The 27,060-nt window shown below is 43.8% G+C and overlaps 1 protein-coding gene across 1 annotated transcript in view; it reads left to right on the top strand.

The window, feature by feature from the left end:
• The window catches only part of SDK1 (sidekick cell adhesion molecule 1), a 384,823-nt gene that overhangs the window by 302,147 nt on the left and 55,616 nt on the right, over nucleotides 1-27,060 (top strand). The window contains exons 25-32 of the mRNA XM_058035661.1: nucleotides 868-1,105; nucleotides 6,834-6,949; nucleotides 7,203-7,392; nucleotides 9,278-9,376; nucleotides 18,195-18,389; nucleotides 22,332-22,533; nucleotides 24,361-24,464; nucleotides 26,487-26,557. Coding sequence (XP_057891644.1) covers nucleotides 868-1,105; nucleotides 6,834-6,949; nucleotides 7,203-7,392; nucleotides 9,278-9,376; nucleotides 18,195-18,389; nucleotides 22,332-22,533; nucleotides 24,361-24,464; nucleotides 26,487-26,557 — 1,215 coding nt within the window. The remainder of the gene's footprint in view (nucleotides 1-867; nucleotides 1,106-6,833; nucleotides 6,950-7,202; nucleotides 7,393-9,277; nucleotides 9,377-18,194; nucleotides 18,390-22,331; nucleotides 22,534-24,360; nucleotides 24,465-26,486; nucleotides 26,558-27,060) is intronic.

Here is a 27,060-nt window from a genome sequence, read left to right as displayed (position 1 = left end):
ATTCCTCCCTTCCCGCAGAATGAGGGTCACGCTTCTAGCCCTGCATGCCTGCGGGGTAGAGTCTTCTAAGCTGTGAAATGTTAATGTGTATCCAGCTTTCCCAGTGAATCAGAACTGAATCTCAGCCATCCGTGGCATCGTGTAGTTAGTTTTACAGCAGAAAAACTCCAAACTTCGTGAAGTAGGCTAATTATTTCATATTTTAATCTCTGAAATTGCTTGGGGAGTTAGAATACTAGAATGAATCTCTACTGATAAATGAGTAGGCAGAGAGTCAGTTAAAAAAAGGCAAAAAATGTACGATAAATGAATTTGTCACATGCTTCAGCAATTTATCATTCATTTCCATAATTAATCACAAAGCTCTGAACTATATTGTATTCATATCATCTCTGTTGATACACCCACAGCAAAGGGCTTGGTTTTGTGAGCAGACCTACTCGGCTCAAAATTAAGGTAAAAAATCAAAAGAAAAATTCCAAGCAACGCAGAAACGTAGAGATCATGAAGCATAAACCAGAAAATCAACCTCTTGATCGTTTTTGCCTTGCTATGGCCTGCACATGCGTTTAGGAACAGCACCTTGTGGCAAGCTGAACTATAGTGAAGAACAATAATCATGCTCTTTGTTTCTCATCTATGTCCCTTAACCTAGAGACAAAAACATGGACAATTGTGAGATTTTTCATGGTGACACTCATTAGGAAAGTGCTAATGCAGCTGTTTTATCACCGTTGGGTCCCGGGGTTTTTTGTTGTCTATTATTTTACTGATCCCCCTTGTGCCCCTCCTGAGGAGCAGCTAGGGTCGGTTCCCAGCTCTGGCCATGCGCCTGACGGGGCTGTTGTGTTTCCTGTCCCTGGGCAGCCGCTCCCCGACACGCAGTACAACGGGAACCCCGAGTCGGTGGGGTACAGGATCCGGGCGTGGCGCGTGGACCTGCCCTCCCCAGCCCTGCTGAAGGTGCTGCCCGACCGCCTGGCGCGGGAGTGCACGCTGGAGGAGCTGCAGGAGTGGACCGAGTACGAGCTGCAGGTCCAGGCCTTCAACGCCATCGGCGCCGGGCCCTGGAGCGAGGCCGTCAGAGGCCGCACGCGGGAGTCGGGTGAGTCCAAGCACAGGAAATTCACCACTTTCTGCACTTTTCTTCAGATTTTAATTTTTTAGTTTGGTGTTTCGATGTTGGGTGGGGTTTTGTGCTTGCTGAGCCATGAAATTTGAAATTAAATTTAGAGAAAACTGTCTTGAGATGCACTGCAGGCAACAAGACATACAGATATTTGAAGGGTTACTTCTTTTTTTTTATTCCTACCTTGCTTTTATGCACAAACCTTCAGGTTTTTTATTTAAAGCAAACAGAACAACCTCTCCCTATTTCTGCCTCAGTGTGGACAGCACAAGGAGAAGCTTATGTATAGAGTTTTCTGTCTGAGATTCTCTCTCATGCCTCCTCTTCCTCCCCAGTACCCTGTTTTCCCTAATCCTCCCCTTTTCCCCAGCTGCTTCTAGCCTGAGGCACATTTTCTCACAGCTGTGGTTACCTGAAATTTCATTTCAAGCACCAAATAATTCTAAAAGGGCACAAGTCACGTTAGAGAGCTGATTACCCAGAGAGAAATAAAATAATTACCTGAGGTTCTGATGGCATGTTTTCAAACCTGCCTTACAAAATTATGTGTACAAGGCTGTGTAGACATAACCTGCTCACAGACCTGGAGCAGCAGGGCTGTATTGTTGAGCTGAATTGTCCAGGCAAGCACAGAGACTTCAAATATCAGAAGGAAGCTGTCACTCTCAGGCAACAGTAAATTACTGTTAGCTCAGGAGAGCAGTGAAGGCAGATACTGAAAAGCTGCTCTCTAGCTGTTGACTTCCCCAAAACTTATTTCCAGACCTACCCTACAAGCACATGGAGAAGTTATGTTGCAAGTTAGCAACAAAATGGATGACATGCAGTTGAAAAGTTTAACAATAAATCTATTTATGACACTTCTTTGTGCAAGGTTCAATGCTGATTTTTTCCCCTGGTTGTTTTTGCAATTTTTCTTCGTTAAAGAAGTTTTGGAATTTAATCCTGTGCATGCCTGATGTGTGCATGTCTGTGGCCTGTGTACCACGCAGCGTTCCCTTGGTGGGAAGTGAGACCAGGCACAGCAGGGTTTGGTCTGCTGGTTCAGATAACTCTGCTTTGAACTAGCCAGGGAGAAAGCTAAACAAAGTCATCCCCCTCCATTGAAGTGTTGCTCTTTGGGAAGGAGTAATTGCAAAGCGATTGCCAGAGGTATTTTAAAGAAGGCTTGTGCTGGAGTTAGAGATAGCACGACCCAGACAAAGCAGTTCTGTATCGTAATAAAAAGATATCACATCCTCCACTTTCGCCTCTCCGCTGCTCTTCAAACACTTCTTTTGAAATGTAGTAAATACTAAGATTAAGTCATTTCATAAAACCTTAGGATTGCAGCACTCTTGCTCAGCATCTAAAGATCAGAGGTTACGTGTCGATCTGGCATTTTCTCTGGGAGTATTAAGAGAAGGTTGACTTGAAACTGATTGTGGGAGGCACACAGAACCTGGGATCAAAATAACACAAAGCTGTGATCTAGGCCGTAAGGACTCGTTTGGTTTTCTCCATGTGTTTGCTTTGATACTGACATCTGATTTCTTGCATAGAGCAAGTCAGGGCTCAGACTTTTGGCTGTATCTTCCTAGATTTAGAATATACAAGATGTGCTGGCTTAGCAGCAAACTGCATGAAAGCACTTCAGGGAATCTGGAATTAACCTGTATGCACAGTCAAATGGGGTTAAAATGCAAATAAAAGATATTTAAAGCCGAAAAAGAAAGGTCAAAGCACTTTTAGGTCTGTCTTCGGAACTATAAGAAAAATTCCATTTATCGCTTATGTTCTCCAAGCACTTCAAAATATTTCTTTTTTCCGTTTTTTAGACACAGAGTCTTAGGGAAGTTGGTTTGCTGGTGCTGGGGGTTGTAACCATCCCACACAGCTGGCCAGAGGTGTCTTGGCCAGGATCATGTGGTGCTTCATTGGCACAACTCCTGGTTCCATGTTTTATGCCATCCAAGGAGATAAGGAGTAGAGCCCAAGCACTAAACCAGGTCATGGTATCTGATGGCAGTGCAATCACTGGAGCCCAAAATCTTTATTGAAAATAAAGCTTTGTTTGAGCATTTGTTTGCTTTAGCTTGTGCAATCACAGCTCTGATAGCTGAGCACAAATGCCAACAACAATAGTGGGGCATGTCATTACAAGTGCTCACTGGTTTCTGAAGCTCTTGAATATATAAAACAAATGAAAACCAAAGAAACTATGAGGGAATAAATAATGCTGTAGGTTTTGGTAACACTGGGTTGAAAAACAGTTGAGAATTCCTAAAATGAAAATGTGGGATAGGACTTCAAGCAGCTGAAGGTGGAGGGAGATGAATTAGGATTTTTAAAGAGGACAGGTTCTATCAATCCAAAATGTTTTTGTAATGTTAGAAATTAAATAGCTCATTAAATTTTACGGTGTAAAATAACTGCAGAGTAACAAGCTCAGTTTCCACTCAATAAATTGACAACGACAGTAGGTCCAATATAGAGAAAGCAAGAAATTGCAGAGGCATCTGATGTATTAGAGCAACCTTGGCAGGGCTGCTTCCTCTTAGATACAGACCCTGTTGCTTTCAAAAAAATTCATCTCAGATAAACCTAACCCAGTGCCTTAATGGATTTTGTGCTCTTAATATTCAGCTACATGAATGTGTACACTTGTCTTACAGGATGAGCTACTGTAGGAGCATGGTCACACATCCATGGCAAGGATCAATCTCCCGGTGCTTGGGAGTCTGACCTTCACAGAGCAGTTACTGTGCTGTGATGGAGCATCTCTTGATAATTCAAATGTGGTCCAGTGTCACTGTGGGAATTTGTACAAGCTGACGATTTGGCCTGCAGTACCTAATTTTATGTGTGCTGCAGCTCTGCTACTTTTGCCATCAACCTTGCTGGAAATTTGCACTTCTTAGCCAACGTCAGATGTACAATGTGCCACTTTAATTTTTGCTTTCAAAAAGAGTGAGGGATGTGCAGCTTAAATGAGCTGCAAAAATGCAGAGAAACCACTGCATCCCACTTCTAGCTTTCCTAGAAAGCCAGAATACAGACTAGCTTATTAAAACCTCCTTTTGGCCCAGTTAGAGACATAAAACGACATAATTTGCTGTACATCAGATGTGGCTGTGTCAGATGTAGAAAGAAGATGCATGGTTTTAGATGCCAAAGTGGATAACCTTAAAAACTTGAGCTGTTATTGACATTCCAGTGCAAAGTGCCAGTAACTCTGTGATTTCCTGCGTTTGATCTTGTGAAGTGCTCCGTGCTGGCACTTTGCTGGATTAGCTCATCATTTAGTTTCAGTGTTTCCGGTTCATTCTGTTCATGCTCTGGGATTTTTTTGGACACTGTTGCTTGGCTTCTGTGCTGTTCTTGCAGGTTACTAATGAGAACTCAGCTTTTTGGAGCTTATAACAAAGTCTTCAGTGCAACAGTTTAAGGAAACCAGCATTAGAGAAGGCAGCTTGCAGAGGAAAGAGGGATTATGTGCCTCACTCACTAATTAGTCTTAGCAAACTATAATTTCTTTGAATCACAGCTTCCTGAGAGAGGAGATGGGTCAGAGAAATAAAGGTTACCTTTCAATTCATTCTTAAAGGGTCGATCAGAGTCTGTTACTTGATAAAAGGCTGGCAACAATAAGATCCATAAAATCACTTGCAGTTCCTGAATTCATATTAGAATCAAATTCTCGATACTGAGGTGAGGACTGAAGATTTAAAGCTTTGCTCAATGAACACAAGGATTTTTACCATTCAGGCATTGGACTTAGATTCCTCTCCAGTGAGAGGGGGCATTCAGCTGCTCTGTCACTGGGAATTGAGAGAGGTCTGAGCTAATGAACCTCCTTCTCTCCTCGTCAGCTGTCCAGTGCCCCACCAGCAGTGTGACCATCCTCACCTCAAAGCCAGGATGCTCTCAGGGCCAGCCCAGGCACAGCCTCTACCTTCTATGAATTCAGGAGAGTTCCTGGCTGCTGATAATAAATATTTGTAAAATAAAGTAACTTTTTCTCTTTTGAAAGGCCTCAAACCAGATAAAACAGGAATAAATGTGGCTGGAAAGGGCTTCTTTCCTCTACACATCCTGGTTTCTTGTGACCCACCTCCACCCTTTCTCTCTCCAGGAGTGATTCATGTGGGAGTAGCTCTTTGTGAAGATCTACAGATAAAGTTATGGCAGCTATCCAAAGACATTCATGGCTCCTGGCAATCTATTTTCCTTTAACATAATTATATCCTTGTGGGGGATAAATCTGGGAGAAGATTTTTTAAAAAAAAGACACTTCAGTGTTGGAGGGGGGAAAAAATTGGATTTCAGTCTGCTGCAGTGTCATGTGATGGTGCTCTGTTTCTTATGCCCCAAATAATTAGTATCAGGGAAATTGTTTCACAAATTACCATCTCTGCCGTTAACCTTGAGTGCACAGGGGTGGGGGTACCACGTTTTGGGGGTGGGATTTTTCCATTTTTATTAATTCTGGTGTCATACTCATTATCTCATTCATGTTGCTAGGAGCTTCAGGAGCTCGCCTCCAAACCAGCAGATCTGTTCTTTCACTCGGACAGCTAGGAAAGCTTTCCTTTGGCAGAGCTTTGGGCTGCTTTTTGTGATATATTCAGGCCCTAATCAAGCTGTACTGTCCCCAAGTGCTTGTGTAACATAACTTGGTGAATGTTCTCTGGAGGTCTGACAGGTGTAGCAGGCTTTAGAAAAGATTGTACCCTTCAGATGCTGGAAATGCCATGGGGAAAAAATGCAAAAGGGCAACATAAAATGTGAACTCTTAAAAATAGCCTCACATCCTGCTTGCATAACGTGACATGCTATTAAGCTTGCCTACAAAAGGCTGCAGTTGTGTGGTTCTGCAGCACTTTGAGTTTTAATGGCATGGGAAAATGCAAGTTTGCTCTTCTCTGGAGTCAGAGAAAATTACAGTGTTCCTGTGCCATCAGTCCTAATGATGTTTGCAGTTTCATGAGAGCCAATTTAGCAACTGAGATGAAATAGGCATCTCTCATTGACACCGTATCAATCCCTGAAAACACTCCTGGTGTTAATGCATCCATCTCTAATTGATGTCTTGCAAATATTGAGCGCTATCACATCATCAAAAGGCTGCATAGGTTAAAGAACTTACTGAAGTGGGAGTGCTATGCAGGGGGGAATCATTGCTAGCTCTAGACAAGATGTTACAATTTCCTTTCAGATAATATAGGAAGCCACGGGGGCATAAAACTTCTTGTTGGAACAGATCATGCTATAAGATAAACTCATATTCAGAGAGAGTTCTGGGTTCTGGCAAAGGGAATAAAAGGTATGGTAAAGAAGTACTGGGGGATAGGCTTCTGGAGAAGTCCAGGAATTTAAACTTGGTTCTAATTACTGCAGATATATAGAATTTGAAATTTATTCATAGCTGTCAATATTTACTGTCTGTCTGTAGACACTGATAAGTATTAAACATTTAGCTCTTTACAAACATTGTCATTTCTGAGATGAACTGGCAAGAAATTGTGAGACAGGCTGAAATATAAAGATGATGTAGAATGAATACAAGAAGAGAAGGGATTGTCTAAAACATATTCCGGCTCTTTTGGGTTTGAATACTCTTCTATGGGATCCTGGAAGACTCTTGGGCTGGTAGGGAGATAGTTTTTTGCTATCTGCCATGTCTGACCTATTTCTGCTCTTTGGTGATGCTGTGTGGTTCCAGTTCCCTCTGCTCCTCCTGAGAATGTCTCTGCTGAAGCTGTGAGCTCAACCCAGATCCTGCTGACCTGGGCAGCAGTTCCTGAATCTGAGCAGAATGGTCTCATCCTGGGCTACAAGGTATGCAACTGGAGTTTCACACTCATCTGATTTTTAGTGCATTACCAGGACATGATTTTGTATTTGTTATGTATTATTCACCTGCTGGATAGTCTTATTGTTCGAAGTCAGCTGGAGAAGATACAGGAAGTGTGCTGGCTTTGAAAGGGGTGATTGGTGAATGTTATCTCATTTTATAGTGGGTGACAAGAAGAAATTTCCCTCTCTCCACTCCTCATGCATCTTCTGTGTCTCATCCACATTTATCCTGCAGATCCTTTACAAAGCAAGGGATTTGGACTCAGAGCCCAAGAGCCAAACAGTGAGGGGGAACCACACGCAGTCAGTGCTGCTCTCAGGCCTGAGGAAGTTTGTCCTCTACGAGCTCCAGGTGCTGGCATTCACCCGCATTGGGGATGGGGTCCCCAGCTCCCCAGCAGTGACAGAGAGAACCAAGGATGACGGTGAGTTTAAAGGTTTAAAATAACCATCTTATTTGATCCAACCTTATAATGCAGGTTTCTTCTAGTGGTGCAAGTGTAGGCAACAAATATTTGGATATTGGGGAGATTTTTTTTCAGCTTTGAACCCAAAGGACATTGGCTGAACCTGGTATAAAACTCAGCAGTATCCCATTGGTCATGGGCTGAGAATCTGGCAAAAGCATAGAAAAACAGTGTCCCCTATTTCCCTCCTTCCCTGCAGCTAATGAAGAGGAAGAAAACTTCTAATATTGAACTCTGTAGCTTGGTGGAGATAATTTCTATTGAAGACAATTTTAGAGACCAATTATAAATTCCTATTGAAGTTCAATCATGCTAGGAAAAAAAAAGAAGTGCTGCAATTGAAAGCAATAAACAAATCTGGGTCTGACTGGACTGAGGCAAAGAGGTGGAATTTGCAACTTCAGTAATCCACTCTCCTTTTTTTTAACCCCAAAAGAATAAGGCATTGACCTTGGAAGATGATCCTACAAGCTTCCTTTTGCAGCTGCCTCCAGCACTTCCAGGGGCTTCCCAGTGCAGTTGGGTTCCTGAAGGAACCCAAGCAAGCACTCCCTGAGGCACACTGGTGTGGTGGAAGCATTCCTGCTGGTGGAATTGTACAGAAATTTGGTTCAATTCTTGAAATATTTTTGGGCTTTGCAGATATTAAAACTGCTTTTACTTTCATCACCTTTTCAGGAATAAATAGGTTGAGATCAGTGTGAGAGGCTTCTGAAGTCTCTGTCTTTCTCATCAAAATCTTTTCAAAGTAATAATGGATAAACATTGGTTTACACAAATAAATTCATTAAGATAATTTGATTTGGCTGGAAACACATTCAGACTTCTGACTTAACACAACATTTTCCATGCAGTGCAGGGGAGGAAGGAGTGGGAGCATGTGGGGTCAGGAACAGGAACAACAGCTCCCTGACATTTTTTTAGCCTTTTTCTCAGCATACCCTCTGTGTGTGGACCTGGCTTTTCTTTGAAAGGAAAAATAAGAAAAGTTACAGTTAGCAGAACTCTGCAGGGAGAGAAAAGCACTCAATGAATGTACATATCAGACTGTAATGAGAAATACTTCAAACTGTTTGTTTTGGATAACCCCATTATAGCAGTTCCCTCCTTAAGTGCATGTTGGCAAATGAAACTAATTGTTCTTCCATCTCCATACCCCTGACATAAATATGTTGTGTCTCCTCTGGGCTCAACTTAATTAAAAGTATCACCAGGAGTAATGCAGGTGGAATTTGTGCTGAAGGGGAAAATTCATGGATGGTAATGTATGAATTAGCATCTCCTCACCTCTTGAACCTGGGCTGGTCAGCGCCATTTGTGTTAATGTGCCTCTCACCTGCCTCAGGTTCTCCTGCTCACACCTCAGTGTTTAAAATGCAAATGTAAAGTCAGGAAGCAGTTCAAAGCTGGTGCTGATGACACAAGGAAGGGATATTATTGAATTCAAGCAGGTATGAAGTGGATTCAGCTATATAACTCTCTGTAAAGACAGCTTGGTGCCTTGCTTCGTAGTGTGTTCTCAGTTACACCAGAGGTGATGCTGCAGTGAGAAAAATCCTACAGAGCTCAGAGCTCACAGTGCAGTAGAAAGCCAGTGTAGGGTGCACTGGTCTTTAACGTGTTTGGTGTCTGAGGGTAGTGGAGGCCTTTATCCATGGACAGAATGTATATTTATATATAGAATAAATTATATTGTGCACATGCACAGGTGCTTCCAACCACTATCAGAGAGCTACAACTTAGGTTGTAATTCTGTACGGAGTGAGCAGAAAAGCTCACCCTGTGCAGAAAGTGATCCCTGTGGTGTGCAGTGCTTGCTTCATGCCCTCTGTGTGCCTTGCAGCCCCCGGGCCCCCCGTGAGGATGGTGTTCCCCGAGGTGAGGCTGACGTCCGTGCGCATCGTCTGGCAGCCGCCCGAGGAGCCCAACGGGATCATCCTGGGTAAGGGGGAGCAGCAAACCCCAGCCTGGGAGTGGAGGGATGGAGATCAGAGCAAGCTACAGCTGTTGGGTTTTCCTTTGCCTTGCACATAAGTAAATCTCTGGCTGAAGAAAAGAGAATGTGCTGCTGTCAGCTGAGGGGCTGTTGTGAGGGGACCAGTCTGCAGGGATCCATGCTGTGGGTTTTCCTTGTCATGGACATATTTTCTGAAGAATACTTTTGCTGGGATTTTTCTCCTGAGAAGCTGAGAGGCCTCAGAAATTAAATGTAAACAATAATTATCTGCTGCTGTGGAATGCAACAGGTGCATCTTTGATTTGTTTCATGTAGATTGTTTCTACTTGATGACCAGTCACAGTCCAGCTGTCTCTCTGACTCTCTGGCCAGTTACAAGATTTTATTATCATTCCTTTCTATTCATTTCTAGCCTTCTGACGAACTCCTTTCTCTCTTTCTTTAGTATAGCTTTAATAGATAATTTTCTTTTAATATAATAAATATCATAAAATAATAAATCAGCCTTCTGAAACATGGAGTCAATATTCTCTTCTCTTCCCTCGTGCTGGGACCCCTGTGAACACCACCACATTTCCTGAGCCAGAATTTGGTGTTGTTCAAGGCCCCGTGTCTGAGTGTCATCTCTCCCCCCATCTGCATTTGGGTTGGTAACCTGTTTGGTTGACTGTTGGGAAAAGTGCCTGGAGACCTGGATTTTCCCCACCTTTGCCAGACACGCCCAATGTTTCAGTTTTATGTGTGCTTCCATTTTATTGCTTCCTTGAGATAATATGTCTGACAGGTCATGAGGAGTTAAATCCTATTTGCCCTTTCATCAAGGGAAAGAGAGGCAGCAAGGCATGACAGGAATTTGCAGAAAACCTTCTCACCTTCCTGCTCTCATAACTCTTGGGTTGTCTTTGCAATATGTGCACCAGCCACTGTTGCACTTAAAGTGTGAAGACTTTTACAATGTAAGAATCCATTCCTGCCTCTAAAATTAACGCAGCTCATAGTTACCAAGCAATTTAGTGTTTTCTGCTGCTGCTGAACACATTTTACAGCAGTTCTGGCTGGTGAGTAAAGATTTGTGTCTCAATTCTGAGAACAGAAGCAAAAGCTTTTGTTTTTATCTAGTACTCAGTCTGCCAGGCCTTTCTGCTTTTAATTTCACTGCCATCATTCAGGCTCATGTGTTGGCTTCCAGCAGTATTCCCTAAAGCCTTCCTTGCTGGCTGGAGGGTGCCTGCTTCAAATGCTCCTGCAGAGGTGACATTGCTTTAAATACAGAGCTCATCCTGCATTGCACTGAAATCTTGAGTCAAGAACTCAAAGTGTTTGCTCAGGTGTGTAGTTTACCAAAGTGATCCTGGCATCTGAAGACACAGGGAAATCATCAAACAGCATCCAAAGGCAGACTCTGCAGGATGTTCTGAGCACGAGGAGGAGTCTGTGTGAAGCTTGGCAGTGGTGAGCTGCCAGAGATGGAGCCACGCAGGGTTTCTCTGCAGCTCAAGGAAGTTTGGCTTCCAGGTTGTCTTGTGGGTTTGATTTGTTGCTTTTTTTAAGGAACTGTGTGTCCTAGAACTTGCTCTCAGCAGAGATTGAGATTTGAGTCACAGGATGTGGTTAAGGAGGAAAAAAAATCATTTGATAGGAGTGATGAGAAAGCACAAAAGACATTTTGCTCCCCCAACCGTGTTCCAACCTCTCACGTTGCTGCACTTTGTCAGCCTCATTTGCTGGAGTTGCTGCAAGAGCAGTGGAGTAGGAACTCTCCTTTATTTTGTCTTTGCAGAGTGCTTGGTGCAGTGCATCCCCTCCACAACTGGTTCTTGCTCATTACCATTATGGTGATGATAAAATCATGCAAACAGGGGTGGAAGGAAAGGGAAAAGCTGTCCCTTAAAGAATATTTAACATCTTTATCATGTAGACCATTGTTTCCAATGTCTTCCATGCCCAGTAAGACATCCCAGGATACTTCACACAGTCCTTGACTACTCTGATGCTGTAACTAAGTCAGCTCATGCCCCACTGTTCATTCCTGCTCTTTCCCACAGTACACTTCCAGGTCAGCCAGTCCTCCTTTTACAAGAACATTCAGCTTTTTCTCTTTAAGTGTGATAATTTGCAGATGCCTTTATTGAATTTCATCTCACTGATTCCAGCCCATCTCTCTTCATTACCCAGATCTCTTTAAATGACACTCATGTCCTCTAAAGTGTGCACAGCTTGGTTTCATTTTTGGAGTTTGCAAGCAGATTGGCAATTCCATCAGTGAGCTCATTAATGAAAGTATTAAACAGGACCAGACTCATTCATGAGGTCTCATGAGAGCTCGCTATGTCCTCCCAGGTTGTTAGCAAATCATTGATAACAACATTTTGTATTTTAAGCATTCATTTCAAAATGTGTGATGTTTTTCTTAGATTCTGTTATTGTGTTTGCTTTTGGTGGGACTGTGTGCAACCATATTAAAGCCTTACTCAAAGTCAATGTGGATCATATCTACTCTTCCCACCTGGCCAATTACACTGTCAAAATGGAAAACAGATTATTTGATATTTATTATTTGCTCCAATCAAACAGATATTGGCTGTTCCCTGGCACATTATTATCCTCATGGATGCTTGTATATTGACTCATATTTTTTCCAGGTTCTTTCTGTGTATTGAACTTTAGTTTGATTTGTCCATAATTCCTTTAGTCGTTCTTGTCTCCTTTTAAAAGATGGTGTACTCTGTTTGCCCTTTTGTAATGTTCTGGGATGTCACCTGTTGTCCACAAGTCCTAGATGAGAATGGCTAATTATTCAGAGATGGCTCCATCTCTGCAGGGCAAATTTCATCAGGCCTTTCTGACTTGATTACATCCAGCTTAACTAAATATTCGTTAACCTGCTCTCCATTCCAGCCTGCATCCCTACTTACATTGTTGTCACTTTTAATTTGTGTGGAGGATCTTGTCAGCACCAACTTCTTGTTGTGTGTGAAAATGCAGCAATGCAGGTACAAGCCTTCCTTCCCTCTCTGCCTCACCTCTCTTGTGCTCATTTTTTTCTTCCTGCTGCTTTTCTTCTTGCTGGCTGACCTGTTCTCCTTCTCTCCCTCAGATTTCTAATGTATTTATGAAATCTTTCTCATTGCCTTTGCTTCCCTTCAGGTGATAACTCACTTTGCTCTTTGGCCGTTCTGATTTTGTCCCTACATGCCTGTGCTGTCTATTTATACACTCCCGTAGACCTGTGTCCTGTTTCAACTTTTTGTCCAATTCACTTTTGATTTTCAGGTCATTAGTGAGCTCTGAATGCAAACATATTGGCCTCTTAACATCTTTTGTCTGTTTTAGAATAGTTGTACCATATCTTTTGTCTCTTAAAATGGTCAGCTAACCTGGATTCCTTTTTCCCTTAGAATTCCTTCCCAGGGGGATGTTACCTGCCAGTCCCCCCCATCCACCTCTTTGAAGTCCATTGTCTTTATTCCACAGTTCTCACTTTTATTTTCTCAATGGTAGAAATACTGAGGTTCCTGGAAGAAGTAGTTAGCTGCCAAAGAGAGAAAAAGGGAAAATTGCTCATGCTGGGTACTTCTGTGATCTTTCCTAAGAAGTGAACCGTGCTTCAAAAATAGATAAAAACTGTGTGTAGCGTTCTGAGGAAAGGCTGCAAATTTGGGGAGTTTGGGGTTTTTATTTTTTCCCTGTACACTTTTTACATCTCATTACTATAATGAACCTCCAAAACACCACTCCATCCCTCTGGTCAAGTGCACCAAAGTGGAGTCATTGGGAAAAATAAGTGAACATAATTTTGTGTGCTGCCCTTCTATTCACTCCTGGGGCTCAAAAGAAAAACCACTTGCTTTGCAAGAGCAGCTTATACTCAGAGCCTTTGAACTAATGTTCCTGCTCTGGCTGCCTTGTCCTCTGAGCATACATGCACCTTTCAGCTAACGTTTTTGTAATCTATATAAAAACATGTTCTAGCATTTCAGAGAGAGATTAGCAGGATGAAATACTGGCAAGCACCAAGAGGGAAAACCACTTGTTTGTTTGTTTAAATATTTTACCATGCAAGACTGTGAGATATTTCCCTTTTTCCTTCTGGGAATGTTCCTCCAACCATCTGAGGTTTCGCTCTGTCTTCCTCTCTGCACTCAGTTCAGCCAGCACCCACATAGTTCCCTCAAATACTATTAAAGATAAATGAGGCATTAATGTGCATTTGTGCACTTCAAGCTATGAGCTCCCCCTGAAAACGAGAGCTTAACCCACATCCTCCCAGGCCCTGGTTAGTATTCCTCACGGTATCCTTGTATTTAGCATTTACCTGGAGCTTATTGCAAAAAAAAAAAAAGTGTAAGAACTCTGTTGAGAATTAGAACCAAAATTGGATGTAATCCATGTTTGCAAATTCCTATTTTGATCCCGGGCTGCATTTGCACACCCGCTGGCCCTAAAACAGATAAGCAGGAAAATCAACAAACCGGATTGCTGCTCCACTGCGCCGAGCGTAACCTCACGGTATCGCTCAGCTCTCCCCGAGTTCTGTGACAAATTAATAATTGTTTGTATCTCTGCTGCACCGTGGCCTGCACCAACGGGTGCTGTCACTTCTTGAAGGGCTTTGTATGGTGATGAGCTTGAGAGCTTTTTGGTATTCATGGGGTGTTGTCACCCTCCCGCTGCCTGTTTGCTTCGGGGAATCCGGCGGCTGTGTTGCAGTGACCCAACGTTTAACAGGCAGCTGCCATTTATTGAGTTTGGGAAGTGTGCAGCTCATGGAACTGCTTGCACTTGTGCAAAAAGCTCAAAAAGATGCTGAAGTGACAAATAAGCCAAGTTTCAATGAATAAATAAACTCCTGAAGACTTGGTCTTTTCAGGAGGGTTTTTTATGCTGTTTTGGCCTGGTGAGTGGCAGCACTCCCAATAGCAGAAGGGATTTGGGATCTAATGCTATATGGCAAAAAAGTTAAGAAGATAATATGAATTCTTATTGACCATCCAGATATTTCACATTCTGTAAAATATTCCTTTCCCCAAAAAGTTTGCTCCAATAACCGTTTAAAGGTTATACTTTCATTCATAGCCTTTGATTTTTTAAATTTTTTTTCCTCAGATATCTGCAACATCTTATTGTCATAATCTAGCAAGGAGAGGAAGCTGCTCATTCCTCCACTGCAGCAATTGCCTGTTATAGCCCTCGAGCATACATTAATTTCTCTTTGAACACTTTCCATTTACCTCTATTGATTTGCCTCGTTTGATTTCACTTAACATTTCCTTTCTTCTCCCATCCCTTGTTGCTGAAATTCATCAACTTAATAATTTTATCTTTTTGATCTTGCATTAGCCCTAGTTATTATCCAAGTTGTAGTTTAAGTTACTGAGTCTTCTGTGCCACTCAGAAAAAGTAAAAATAATGCTTTTTATGCCAGTCTGGATCCTCATTGTCCCAAACTGTCTAACAGGAGATGCAGGGGGTCAGATTTAAGTACTGGGTGTTTCTCAGGTGGGTTGTAGGTAGCAATAAAAGTGAGCTGAGTTCAGGTGTACAGCTTGGATATTTGCCTTGGAATCAGACCTATGGAGGTTTTGAGTTTCTTAGGAAATCTGTTAAGGTGATGGCTCTGGTCATGTAAACCCAGGAAAACAGATATTTCCTCAGACTTTGAGACAACAGCAGATGTAGGAGGGGACAGTGAAAGCTGGTGCTGTTTTTCACAGAGATGCAAGGAAAAGGAGTTTGCAGAGCCTGTCACAGAGACAGGCTGTGACAAGTGATTTCCTCTTTCTCACAGCTAAATTAATTATTTCACTAGCCACAGACCGACTCTTGTGTAAGATATTGTAATGGCCTAGATATGTATGTGTTCCTTTGCCTAATCTGGGTGTGTTTGTAATTGCTTTCCAACATGACTGCCACCATTTAGTAGTAAATAGTTATCTTTCTATTCCCCCCTTACATTTTAACTACACTTCATATTTTACAAAGGTTTAGAAAAGAGAGGAAATTACTCAACAAGGATATGTCCCAGATATCATACTTATCTTTTAATAACTAGATAAATCAACTTTTCTATTCTTTTAATGTTCTCTGTTTCCCTCCAGGTCTTATTCTTTGCGTCTTATATCCCTTTATCAAACTTCTTTAGCCATCTTAGTTGCTTTTTCCTTCATCTTTCTTGCTTCTGTAAAAATTTCCCCAGTGCTTTTCTTTGACTATTTTTTCCTCCTTGTTAAGATCCTGCACTGGGGTTTTCACTCCCACATTCTTCACATCAGTATAAACAAAAAAGATCACATATATCAGTTCCTTCTCCCCGTTGCTCTCTGTCTTTCTGTGGACTTTTAAAAAAGATCAAAATATTGCAGCGTTAAGGGTACAGAAATACTTTGTTAAAATATATTGGACCAGTAATGGAAGAACTAGTCCCATGGATAAAAGGAGATAATTTGCAGGTGAAAAAATGAAATGTTGAAAGTGTAAGACCCCAAGACTTTGCTGGGATCTAAGCATACTCAGGAGCACTGAAAAATCAGGAGACTTTTTAATTGATTAGAATAGAATGGAACAGAACAGACTATTCCAGTTGGAAGGCACCTATTACAATAATTAAGTCCAGCTGCCTGACCACTTCAGTGCTGACCAAGTTACAGCATTTTTATGAGCTTCATCCAAATGGCTTTTAAACACAGGCTTGGGGCACTCCCCACCTCTCCAGGAAGGCAGTTCCAGGGTTTGACCACCCTCTCTGTTAATAAATTCTTCCTCATATCCAATCTGAACCTTGGCTGAAGCAGTTTTGAGCCATTCCCACGTGTCCCAACCAGGGAGATCATAGCACCTGGATAGTGTGGGTTAGCAGCAGTCCTTGAAAGCTATCTGGTCCAACGCCCCTGTCATGGGCAGGGCAGGGACATTCCCAACTAATAAAGGTTGTTCTGAGCCATGTCTAACGAACCTGGAGTATTTCCAAGGATGGGGCAGCCACCACCTCTGTACCAGGGTTTTGCCACCCTGGTAGATCAGCACCTCCCTCTCCACACCCCCTCCTCAGGGAGCTGTGTGGTCACCCCTCCAGACAAGATGAGCCCAAAGTCCTCAGGCACTCCTCATAGGACATTATTGCCAGCCTTTGAAGAAGTCTAAAGCTCTCCACCCAGCTGTGGAAATGTTCCTGTAGGATCAAACCAACCACAGCCTGGAGGAGCTGGGACTGAAGCCACGAGTGCTCGGAAAAGCTGGGTCACTCCTCGAGTTGTCAGTGCAAATTCTTCCACATGAAGCAGCCATGGCTGCTGCCCCGTGTCCCCAAAAAGCTGCCAGGGAAGAAAGGACAAGGAAACCCTGGTGCATCATCAGTGGCACTGTGAGAGTCAGCACAACAAAATTAATACCATCTGTATCCCAATTAAATTCCACTGTTTGTGGCAGAGTGCGCCACACGCGAGCGGCATCGATTCCAGGGGCTGCACGAACTCCAGGCCCTTCCTGTGAGTGGCAATGTGGCAATTGTGGCATATTCACAGTGGGAAATAAATGTCATTGGGTTTTCTCTAATAGCCATAGGTAAGATCAGCCCCTCAGATTTCATGCACTGGCCTTCCCAAATCAACCATGCCAGGTTTGGCTCCCCTTGGTCTTGTTACAGCCAAGATGTGATGGGAGTTCAAACTCTAGCTGGGATATTAATTCCATGAGAAAGAGATGGCTCAGGTGCTGCAGACCTCTTTTGTCATTCAGAGGGTGAGCAGAGGGTTGGCAGAACTGTGCCATGACTGTTTTGTTTTCAGCTGGTTTGATTTGGATTTGTTGGCTGTGTAAGTCTGTGGAGCATTTAATCATACATTCAGCTCGGGCAATAAAACCCCACATCAGTTCTACTATTAATTGATTTTGGAAGTCAGCTGCTGGACTGGAAGTTACCATTGAGCTCCAGAAGTGAGAGCCTGATTGAATTGCTGGGTTTACAGAATAGATTTGAACATTTGGCAGACCCTCTTTGGGGGACAGTTGTCGCTAGTGGTGCGTAAGAACCCTGGAAACCCTCCTTGCACAGTGGAATCATTAATAACCCAGGCTAAACTGTGAGCTCCTGATTGTCAGGCAGGGTGGAAGGGGGGTTATCACTTACAGGCATCAGTAAAATTGATTATTGAGACCTGCCTGGATGAAGCAGGACCACAGAGCTTGCAGGCTCCTTCCTCAGGCTCTGGGCAAGGGCAGTGATGCTGAATGACAGAGGGTGGCTTTATTGGCAGTTCTGGCAGTCACTGCTGAGGGAAAAGCACTTGCAGAAAGGAGGAGCAAGCTTTGACTGGAGCAGTGTGAAGGTTGCCTGGTTTGGTCAATCTAGCTGCTGGAGCTGCAGCTGAAGAGCCTTGAATTTGAGCCAGTGCTGAAACTGGGGGAGGACAGAACAACCTGTGAGCGTGGGTTGGAAAGCTGGAACTGGAGCATTGCTTTGAACCACCTCAGTCAGGTGACACATTGCACCAACGCTGTTCCTTTGCTTTCCAAAAAGGTGCTAGAATGCCCAGGAAGGATTAAACTAGTTTTGCCTCTTGTTGGCCTAAGGAATGGAAAGTGAGCTCAGTTTCATGGCAGTTGTATCCAGCAGAGCCTCGTGTGTGAGTGATTTCCTTTGTAAGGTGTGTGGCATCTGCCAAAAAGCAGAGCTGTATAACACCAAAGGCAGTAAATTACTTTTCTCCCTTCAGATAAGCATGCAATTAGGATAAACTAATAGCGCTGGTGCTCTTTTGTCCCTGCTGGAGAAGCCAGCTGAGCCTTTTCCCCTCTCTGCCTGCAGGGTACCAGGTTGCCTACCGCCTGGCCAGCAGCAGCCCCAACAAGTTCACCACGGTGGAGGTTGGCTCCACAGTCCGGCAGTTCACGGCTACAGACCTGAGCCCAGAGTCAGCCTACATCTTCAGGACATCTGCCAAGACCAGGCAGGGCTGGGGGGAGCCTCTGGAAGCCACGGTGATCACCACTGAGAAACGAGGTAATGCTTGCGAGCCGTGGGTTCAGGGAATTTCTGTGCCTGCCCTGGAGCCTGCACTGTGCTTTGGGGGATTTTAATAGCAGGCTGCACCTCCTCCTTCTCACCCCATAAACCTGCCCCAGTCCATGGCAGCATCATGATTTGAGAAAGCAAGGCAGACTTTTATGAGACACAGTTCTTCTAACCTGCCTGGCTGTTGGAATTGATTTTTCCATCAGCTGCTATATTGGCCATGTGCAGCCTCTTTTTGCAGTCAGATGGGTTTCTTTTTTTTTTTTTCTTTAGCTCTCTCGTTTTCTAGAAAGATTGCAATCTTAAGAAAGTAAGTGATGGATGAATTATATTGATTAGGGAACGCAAAATGAGAGGCAGTGGTGTTGCAGAATTTCTCCACAGCTCCTCCATTGTGCCTCAGCCCTGACCTAATGTGTTTGTAATTACTCTGGCCTTTCGCTGCCACACGCTCCAGCAGAGCCTTTGCATCTGGATTGCCCAGACGTTTTCTGCTTCTTGCATCAGCCATTAAATGGCTGTTTGCATCCTGACTCTCCAGGCTAGTTCTGTTCTGAAGGGAATCTAGAAGGTGGCATTTATATGTGTGTGTAAATGAAACCAGATGCTTTGATACCAAATGTACCAAAATGTGAAAGACGTGTAAGGTATTACAGGATCTGCTCTGCATCACTGCTTGTTTTTAATGCTTTGGCTCAAGGAACTGCTCATTCCTCCAGTTTTAGAACTGATCTGTAGAGCTTCCGTTTAAAAATTTGCATTTTCTACTTGTGCATGAAGATTTTTAATTTTTTTTTTATTCAGAGCTAAAAGAGAATATATTGCTGGATATTGGTGGAGAACCAGAGTGTGGTTTTTTCTCTGGTCTTGCACATAGGCCATGTTCCACTGTAAAGAATGTATCTGGTCTCTTGAGCTGGCAAAATCAAAGCAAGCCAGAGTAACTCTACCAGGACCACTGGGTTTTGTACTATGTCTGGATATTGATATTTTTTGAGTAAAATTCTCCCTCAAAAACTAGAACCATACAACTCCCATGCCTTATAAAAGTCACAGTTCAGAGAAAAGCACACTCCAGCAGGTCACCAGACCAGACCTCCACAGACGTCTTTCAACTGTTGTTAGAATTCCTGCATGTTCTTGTGGGCCTGCTCTTGGTGCACCATAATACAACCAATGACATTTGCTTTTAATTCCTAAAATCTTCCTGATAAGCAATTATTTGTTTAAAGTCCTTTCTACACCTTGCACATCATTTATTGCAAGAGTAAGGATCTCCCATTGTATTTGCCAACAATGTCTTCCTCATTATTTTTCTTTTAACATTTCTAAAAGAGAAGTTGATGTTCAGCTACCAAAACCAAGAGCCTGTGAGGTGCATTTCAACTACTTCTGGCCTGTTTGGTTGGGTTTAAAATTCCCTCTGGCAAAGCTCTGCAGGTCATGTGCAGCCTTCCCAGTGCATAATAGTGCAATCCTCAGAGAAAGAACCTCTGGAGATGTATTAGGAAATTGGAAGTGCCTCTGCTAAAGGTACTGTCCATCAAAGAGATTTATCAGCTCAAGGTTTCTCCCACCCTGTCTGATTGCTGTCAAAGGAGAGGTTCAAAGCCTGACATGTAGAGGCTTCCAAAAAAAACCCACCATGCCAAAAACTGTGAATTCTCAAAGCTCAGAGCCTCTCCTGCTCGATAAAATGTGCTGAGCTTCCCCAGACTGTGCAGATGCACAACAGCTCAAGGCAGAACTCCCAGCTGCACTGTGGGAACAGTGACCCCTTGTTGCTATCAATGCTTTAGGGTTATCTTGAGTACCCAAATCACTGTGTAACATGATCCCTTTCTCTTTTTGATGGACAACTCTGCTGGGTTTCTACGTGCTTTGGAACCACAAGTTTACTGATCTCATGTAAAGTATAAGGACAACAATGTGTTTTCTCACATCAGCAAGAATTATAAAAGGGGATGATAAAGAAATTTATCCAGTGCAGCTATTTTGCTAACAAGAAATTAACCTGAAATGTGTATATATGACAATAAATATTCTAGAATGAAAAGATATCTAATCCTGTTAATAAAGATGTATTTAATATCCTCATAGACCTTGATACTAAGGTAGACAGACACAAAAATTCTCTTGAAAATTAACAAAATTAGTCACTCTTGCCCTTGTAAATTCCTTGGTTAGTCCCAGTATAAATCTTTACATTTTGCAGTAGTGCCTGTGATTTATAGATCCCAAGTTATATTGTGGCTGTATTCTCCAGAGCCCCTCCTGCAGTGCTTTGAATCTACACTTCAGAATAGTCAACATTGGTGATCAGGGCAGAACTGAGTTTAAAAAGTGAAATGTAGCAAGAAATTAAAAGTAGTCTACAGAGTCATGTGGCCTTTCAAGCCTGCACTGACAGTCTCACCTTAGCGCTTGCTTGTGGCTAAACTCCCATAAATAAACTCTTTATACTAATGGGTTTGTACAAACAGTCAGGGAGTATATCCTGCAACACGGGAGATTTTAAGATCTCCCATTAGCAGCAGAAAGAAACCAAATCATGGGAGACTGACTGCAAGATCTGACCTGCCCAAAAGTGCAGAGCTTATCAGCAGAATGAATAAAATCCCTGCATGACTCTCCCTCCCTGGCATGGAATAACCCCACGTCCCTGTCTCCGCCTGTCAGTGTAAGGCACTGACCTTTCGCGTCGTGCTGCTGCTCGCAGGCTGCTGGCACCCAGGGCTTCCTCCAGCTAATAGCTTACAAGTCTTTGGGCACTGATGTCAGCGAGAGCAGGCTGCAGAGAAATGCCAAAACATGCAGGAAATGGTTGTAGGGGCTGGCAGGGAAATGAAGCGCTGGCCGCACGGAGCTGTGAGGAATCAGGCAGGCAGAGGTGTGTTTATGGAAACAAGTGCTGATGAAGTTGAATTGAATTGCTTCTCAAAAGCAAGTCACTGTGGTGTCTCCAATCAATTTCTGCTTTATTACATGCCACACATTTTAATCAGAATCAATAATCTTCATGATAAACAATTAAACAATTATTCCTCACTCTATAGAGTTTCTCTATTGAAATCGATGGAGTGCGGAGACGCGGTGACGGGAAAGGAGATCTGTAATGAAACAGTTGGGGGCTGGCATGCATACACCTGCATTGCCATTCCCTGCTCATCCCAGAGGTGTGAGGGTAATTACTCTGGAGAGATCTCCCTCAGCACTGCCTGGTTTGACTTTGCAGGTTCAAGGTTAGTAAGTATGAAGGAAAGAGTTGGGGAGCTCCGGAAGGAACCTGCAGCAGGTGCTTAGCCCCAGCTCTGTGCTGGTTCCAGGCTGGGGTTTGGAAGCAGCCGCACCAGGAGCTGCTGATGCCTCCTGGTTCCTTGCCTGGCGCAGGAATCCAGCATCAGCTGTGTGTGCTTGGACTCTGCCACACAACAGTCTGTTCCAGCTCACCCCTTCCTCTTCCTCTTGCCTCAGCAGGGGGAAGAGGACCCTGCACAGCACAGAGAGAACAGAGTTCCTGGTACCAAGGAGTAAGAACAGGTTAAAAAGGGAGCTGATTTGCATACAGATTCTGTCAAAAGAGCAATTGCAGCCAGAAGCACAGCTGAGTTTCATTGAAGATTGCTTTGTTTGGCTGCCAGTCCTGAGATTTTTCTTTAACCAGCCAGGTCAAGACCCCCCCAAGTTTGAGGTCTGCTGTGAGGAAGGTTTATATCCTATGGTGACCTTTGATGCAGGAAGATAAGAATCAGTTTTACTGCTCCTCCTTGCAGTAGAAGGTTAAGGAATGGGATGGTTGTATACTTCATGTGGCAAATCCAAACATTCAATGCCCTTTGGCTTTGCCAGTGTTAAAACCTGACCAGGCTGTCTCATTTTACATTGTTTTGAATTTCCTCTCAAAGCAGCTAAATTATGGTTTGATTGCAGAGCGACCAGCACCTCCCAGGCAGGTGATGACCCCCCAGGCTGACGTGTCCTCCCGGAGCCTGGTGCTGACCTGGGTCCCTGGCAGCGATGGATCATCTCCAATCCGATACTTCACAGTCCAAGTGCGGGAGCTGCCACACGGGGACTGGCAAACCTACTCCTCCTCCATCAGCCACGAGGCCACATCCTGCCTTATTGAAAGGTACCACGTGATCCCAGGCTAGCACAGAAATTCCCACACTTTCCCACTAGTTAGGAAACCAAAACAAGCCTCACTCAGCTTCATGTTCTTTTTGGGGGAGAGAGGTTAAGTGAGGCCGCTGCTCCCATTTTAGAGGTGGTGTTATGAACAGCAGTTGGGAGATTTGCTGAAGGTCATGCAATAAATCTAATTAAAGTCGGACTGCAGTGCATCTTTTTGAAGCCTTTCCTGGAAGCTCAACACCACAGATAACACTACTCAGGCTAAATCATATGTAGCTACACAGTGCTCTGTAAAATACAACTAGTTAAAAATCCTTTCAGTAGTGACTGATGTTAAAATCCACTCCGAATGCTGCATTGCAATTATCTCTATATAAGCTTTTCCAGATGAAATGAGAACCATTTTTATCTGTATTTTCCATACTGAAGTTTATAGATAGCATCAGAATGTTTAAACTTTGTTATTCAGGCTTCATTATATCCTCTGCAATACTGGTGTAATTAAAGTCCTTGTAACATCAGCAGAAGTAATTGAATGTCTACGAGCAGGTACTTGTTTTGCTGTCCATTTCCTCTGTTGACGAGCCAGTACAAATCAGATTATTTCTAAAAGGCTGTGAGCTTTAGGCTTTAGAATCAGGTATTCCGAGCATTCAGAGAGAGATTTTTTGGGTCTGTTATTAAAAGCATTAGTGGCTGTGGTATATGGCAGCTCACTGGTTGTGTGCCAGGATCTTTCCAAAACCTGCAAAAACAAGAAAACCATCTATGTCACTTATACTTGACATTGGCATGACTGAAAACAAAAGATCAAAAAGGATGATTCACATTAATCAAGTTTCTGTAGGTAAGTAATTCTGTCCTGATAGGGTGACACTACTAAAAGAGATTTCCTCTCCCCCTTGCTAAAAGCACTTTCCTGTGGAAGTCCAGAAGAGTCATGGATGTGAGAGTGCTGCCCATCAGAATGCATTATCCTTGTTGTTTAATCATTCCTTACAAGTAACTTGGGTTTGTAGTCAGTGTTCCATCTGCCAGTGGATGGTTAGACACTACCGATTAATTAGTGAAATCCCCTGTAAGTTACAGCCCTGCATTTCAAACCTCTGCCTGCGACTCCAAAGGCAGCCTCCCCTTCACCTCCCCTGCCAAGCTGAGACAGAATCATCTTTGCAAGGTTATGTCAGCTGGAAATCACTCTTTGCATATCTTAAAGCACCACATAGATAAAAGAGCTGCAGGGAACCTGTTGTCGCAGTCTTTATTAAATAATCCAAGTAATGGCATTAATTTGGGATTCAGCAGGAGCAAAATGCACTGATCAAGTGGTGTGGTGTAGGGGATTAGTCAGGAGCTGGCACTCATGAATTCCAGAGCCTGCTGGGCCCTGGCTGACCCTGGGCACGTCTCCTGCCTCCTCCCCACCTGTCCTGCCCATCCATGCTCAGAGGATGGGCTGGCCCAGATGGCTTTGGAGGATATCTCAGCAAAGCACCTTGAAAGCCAGGCTCTGCACAGCCATGCAGAACTCAGATAGCAAGCCCCAGTCGTGGGCTGCTCCATGAGCTGCAGCTTCAGGTCTGTGTTCTGGCGGTCTCATTTATTCAGCAATAAATGAGTGTGTCTGGAAACTCAGGGCAGGGTTCATCTGGGAAGGTGCTGATGGCATCAAAGGTGGGACCCAGGGGAGACTGCGGAGAAGAGGTGATGGGGAGAGGAGACAAACTGCTCAGTGGCTCTGGTGGGCAGGTTCTCTGTGGAGGCAAGCTGTGATGAGGGAGGGAGATTTCATCCCCTTTTCAGCCTTGTTTTCTCCTTTCCACAGCCTGAACCCGTTCACCTCCTACAAGCTGCGAGTGAAGGCCACCAACGACATCGGGGACAGCGACTTCAGCGCGGAGACAGAGGCGGTCACGACCCTGCAGGATGGTAAGGGAGGAGGAGGAGAGGCACACTGGGGGCTCCCCAGGGCTCATGGAGCCACTGCAGGGTGTTCTCCATGGAGGCTGGAATGAAAACCAACAGCCAAAGTGGTATTGTCCACAGGAAGTTGACACAGGTAGCAATGAGATAAGGCTGAGTTAACAGGCAGCCTTCAAGTGTCCTGCTGTGCCCTCTGATAATGAATCATACTTTCAGGAGTCTCAAAATGGATTTAAACTTCGTTTGATTGGCTTCCAAACTCTGCACTAACCATTATCTTTGCAGAAATTGAATAATTTACAAGAGAGCATTAAAAATAAATGTAGAGCCCTGCATACATTTGAAGAAGTTTCTTCAATTGTTTTCCCCTCACAATCCACGTCAGTCTGCAGAATGGCAAAATTGCAGAGGTATAAGTAAGAAAGAGTATGAAGCTCCTGGAAACATGAGCATTTAATCCTGCAGATCAGGACTAATAAACTGTGAATGACATTGACAAGGCTTTTATTTTTAGCCTTAGAGATCAGCTTCTAATTCCTTGATTGTATAAAGTCGATGCCTGAATGCAGAAGTAGCTCTGATGTCTTGAATGGAGAAAGGAATTCTGCAAAGTAGGAAAAGCATCAGTCTGTGCTTTTACCCTGGGAAATTGAGTAATCCTGGGATACATACATGGATAAACATTTATATGTGGGTGCTATGAGGTGGGAGTCAATATCTTCTCCCAAGTAAGAAGTGGTAGGGCATAAGGAAATGGCCTGGTTGCAGCAGGGGAAGTTTAGATTGAATATTAGGGAAAATTCCTTCACTGTAAGGTTCCTCAAGCACTGGCTAAGGCTGCCTGGGGCAGTGGTGGAGTCCCCATCCCTGGAGGATTTGAAGCCATGTACATGTGGCACTGGGGGACATGAATTAGCAGTGGGCTAGGAAGTGCTGTCTTTCCCAACCGAAATGATTCTATGGTTATGTGTGTGTATATATATAAATATATATATATAGTGCTAGGAATTATTTCCTGCAAGGAGTGATGAGTTAGAAATTACACTGGCATATAATAGAAAGCCATTTTGCCAGGGAATGTGATCTTGAAATCAGAAGACCAGAGAGAGGACAGAGCTCAGGGATGTGGGATGTTAAACAGGAACCCATTTAATACCTGACCAATGTGCTAAGCAGCCCCTTAAAGGCATCCTGACTCTCCACCTTCCTGCACAGCAGCAGCAGGGTCAGTGCAGCCTGTAACAGGTGCTAATGAGGCAGCACTGACTCACTGGTTTGGAATTTAAAATTTCATTTTAAGTTCTCTTTGAATTTAGCTACAGTGGATCCAGAGCTGTGCTTGGCCTCCTCACAACACAGCTGGGAAAAATCTGTGAAAGCTTCTCACCTCCTCAACAAACTGAGCATTTATTCTGCTGAGCAGCCCCAGTGCTGCCACTTGAGCATTGCACTGTGGAGAGCTGTGAGCTCCTGATAAGCCTTTGCTTGGTGTCTTTGAGCTGCTGTGTGGTGTCTGGGAGTGCCACAGGCCATGGGCACAGGCAAGGGTTAACCTGTGGTAAATCAAGCTCTCCTGACTAAAATAATGTGTGGCTATGTGACACAAACTCCTGAATTCAAGGCAGGCTTGCCCTAAAGGTGGCAAAAAATCTCCTGAATTTTTCAGGGTGCAGTTTTCTCACCCTTTGGAGCCAGCACACAGCTGGTTTAACTTCCTTACAGATGGGCATCTGATGCTCTGTGAACAGCTGGCTGCTGCAGCTTCCTCCAGGTTTATGCCCTGAGCTTTTCTCACTCTGCCCAAGCTGCCAAGGCCCCAGGTAGAGCAGGGGATGTAAAAGGAGATCCTGGCTTCTCCCTGGGCTCCAGCATCCACATCCACCATGCTGCTTTTGGGATCCACCATGAATCTAGCTGTGCTAGATTTCCTTCTGCAGTGAGGAAAAAGAACTTGATGAATGAAAGAAAAGCTTTCCCTTTTCCACCCTCTTGCTGTAACTGCTTTTGTTTTCTTTTTCTCTTGTTTAGTTCCAGATGAACCACCCAGCTCTGTGTTAGTAACTCCCCACACGACTTCTTCTGTCCTTGTGCAGTGGCAGGTAGGTAAATGAAAAATTCTGATGTTCCTGGGAACAATGTTTTGGTTGCTTTAACTTGTTGAATTTAAGGGTACATTGCCAGGGACATTTTCTTGAGCTGGAGGTATTGTACTAACATTGAAGGACTGCAGCTACTTCCTTATTTACCTGATCTAGCATAAATTTTAGTGATGAATGGAGATTCCTGTCAGTTGCTTTCACTTTGTGCCTCACTGGGGCACTGGTAAAGGAGTGCCTGTAGCCATGTCCAAGATTGTTTCTTGTCAGATTCTTCTGCCCTTTCATTGCTCTCCATGGTTGTGCATCTTTACACAGAAAATACTCCACAGAGATGGTGTTGGTAAGATCAGGTAATCAAAAGCTCACGTTGTGCACAGCTTCCTCCTGCTGCTGGAATGATCAGAAGCCTGAGATCAGTGCCTGAGATCTCATTCATACCTCTGAGGAGCTCCACATGGCCTCTTGACTCTTTGAGAGGGAAACATTGAGTTTCTTCAGAGAAA

The sequence above is a fragment of the Melospiza georgiana genome, chromosome 16, assembly GCF_028018845.1.
Source record: "Melospiza georgiana isolate bMelGeo1 chromosome 16, bMelGeo1.pri, whole genome shotgun sequence".
In the NCBI taxonomy this organism is placed as follows: Eukaryota; Metazoa; Chordata; class Aves; order Passeriformes; family Passerellidae; genus Melospiza; species Melospiza georgiana.
This window is presented reverse-complemented; position numbering and strand designations above follow the sequence as displayed.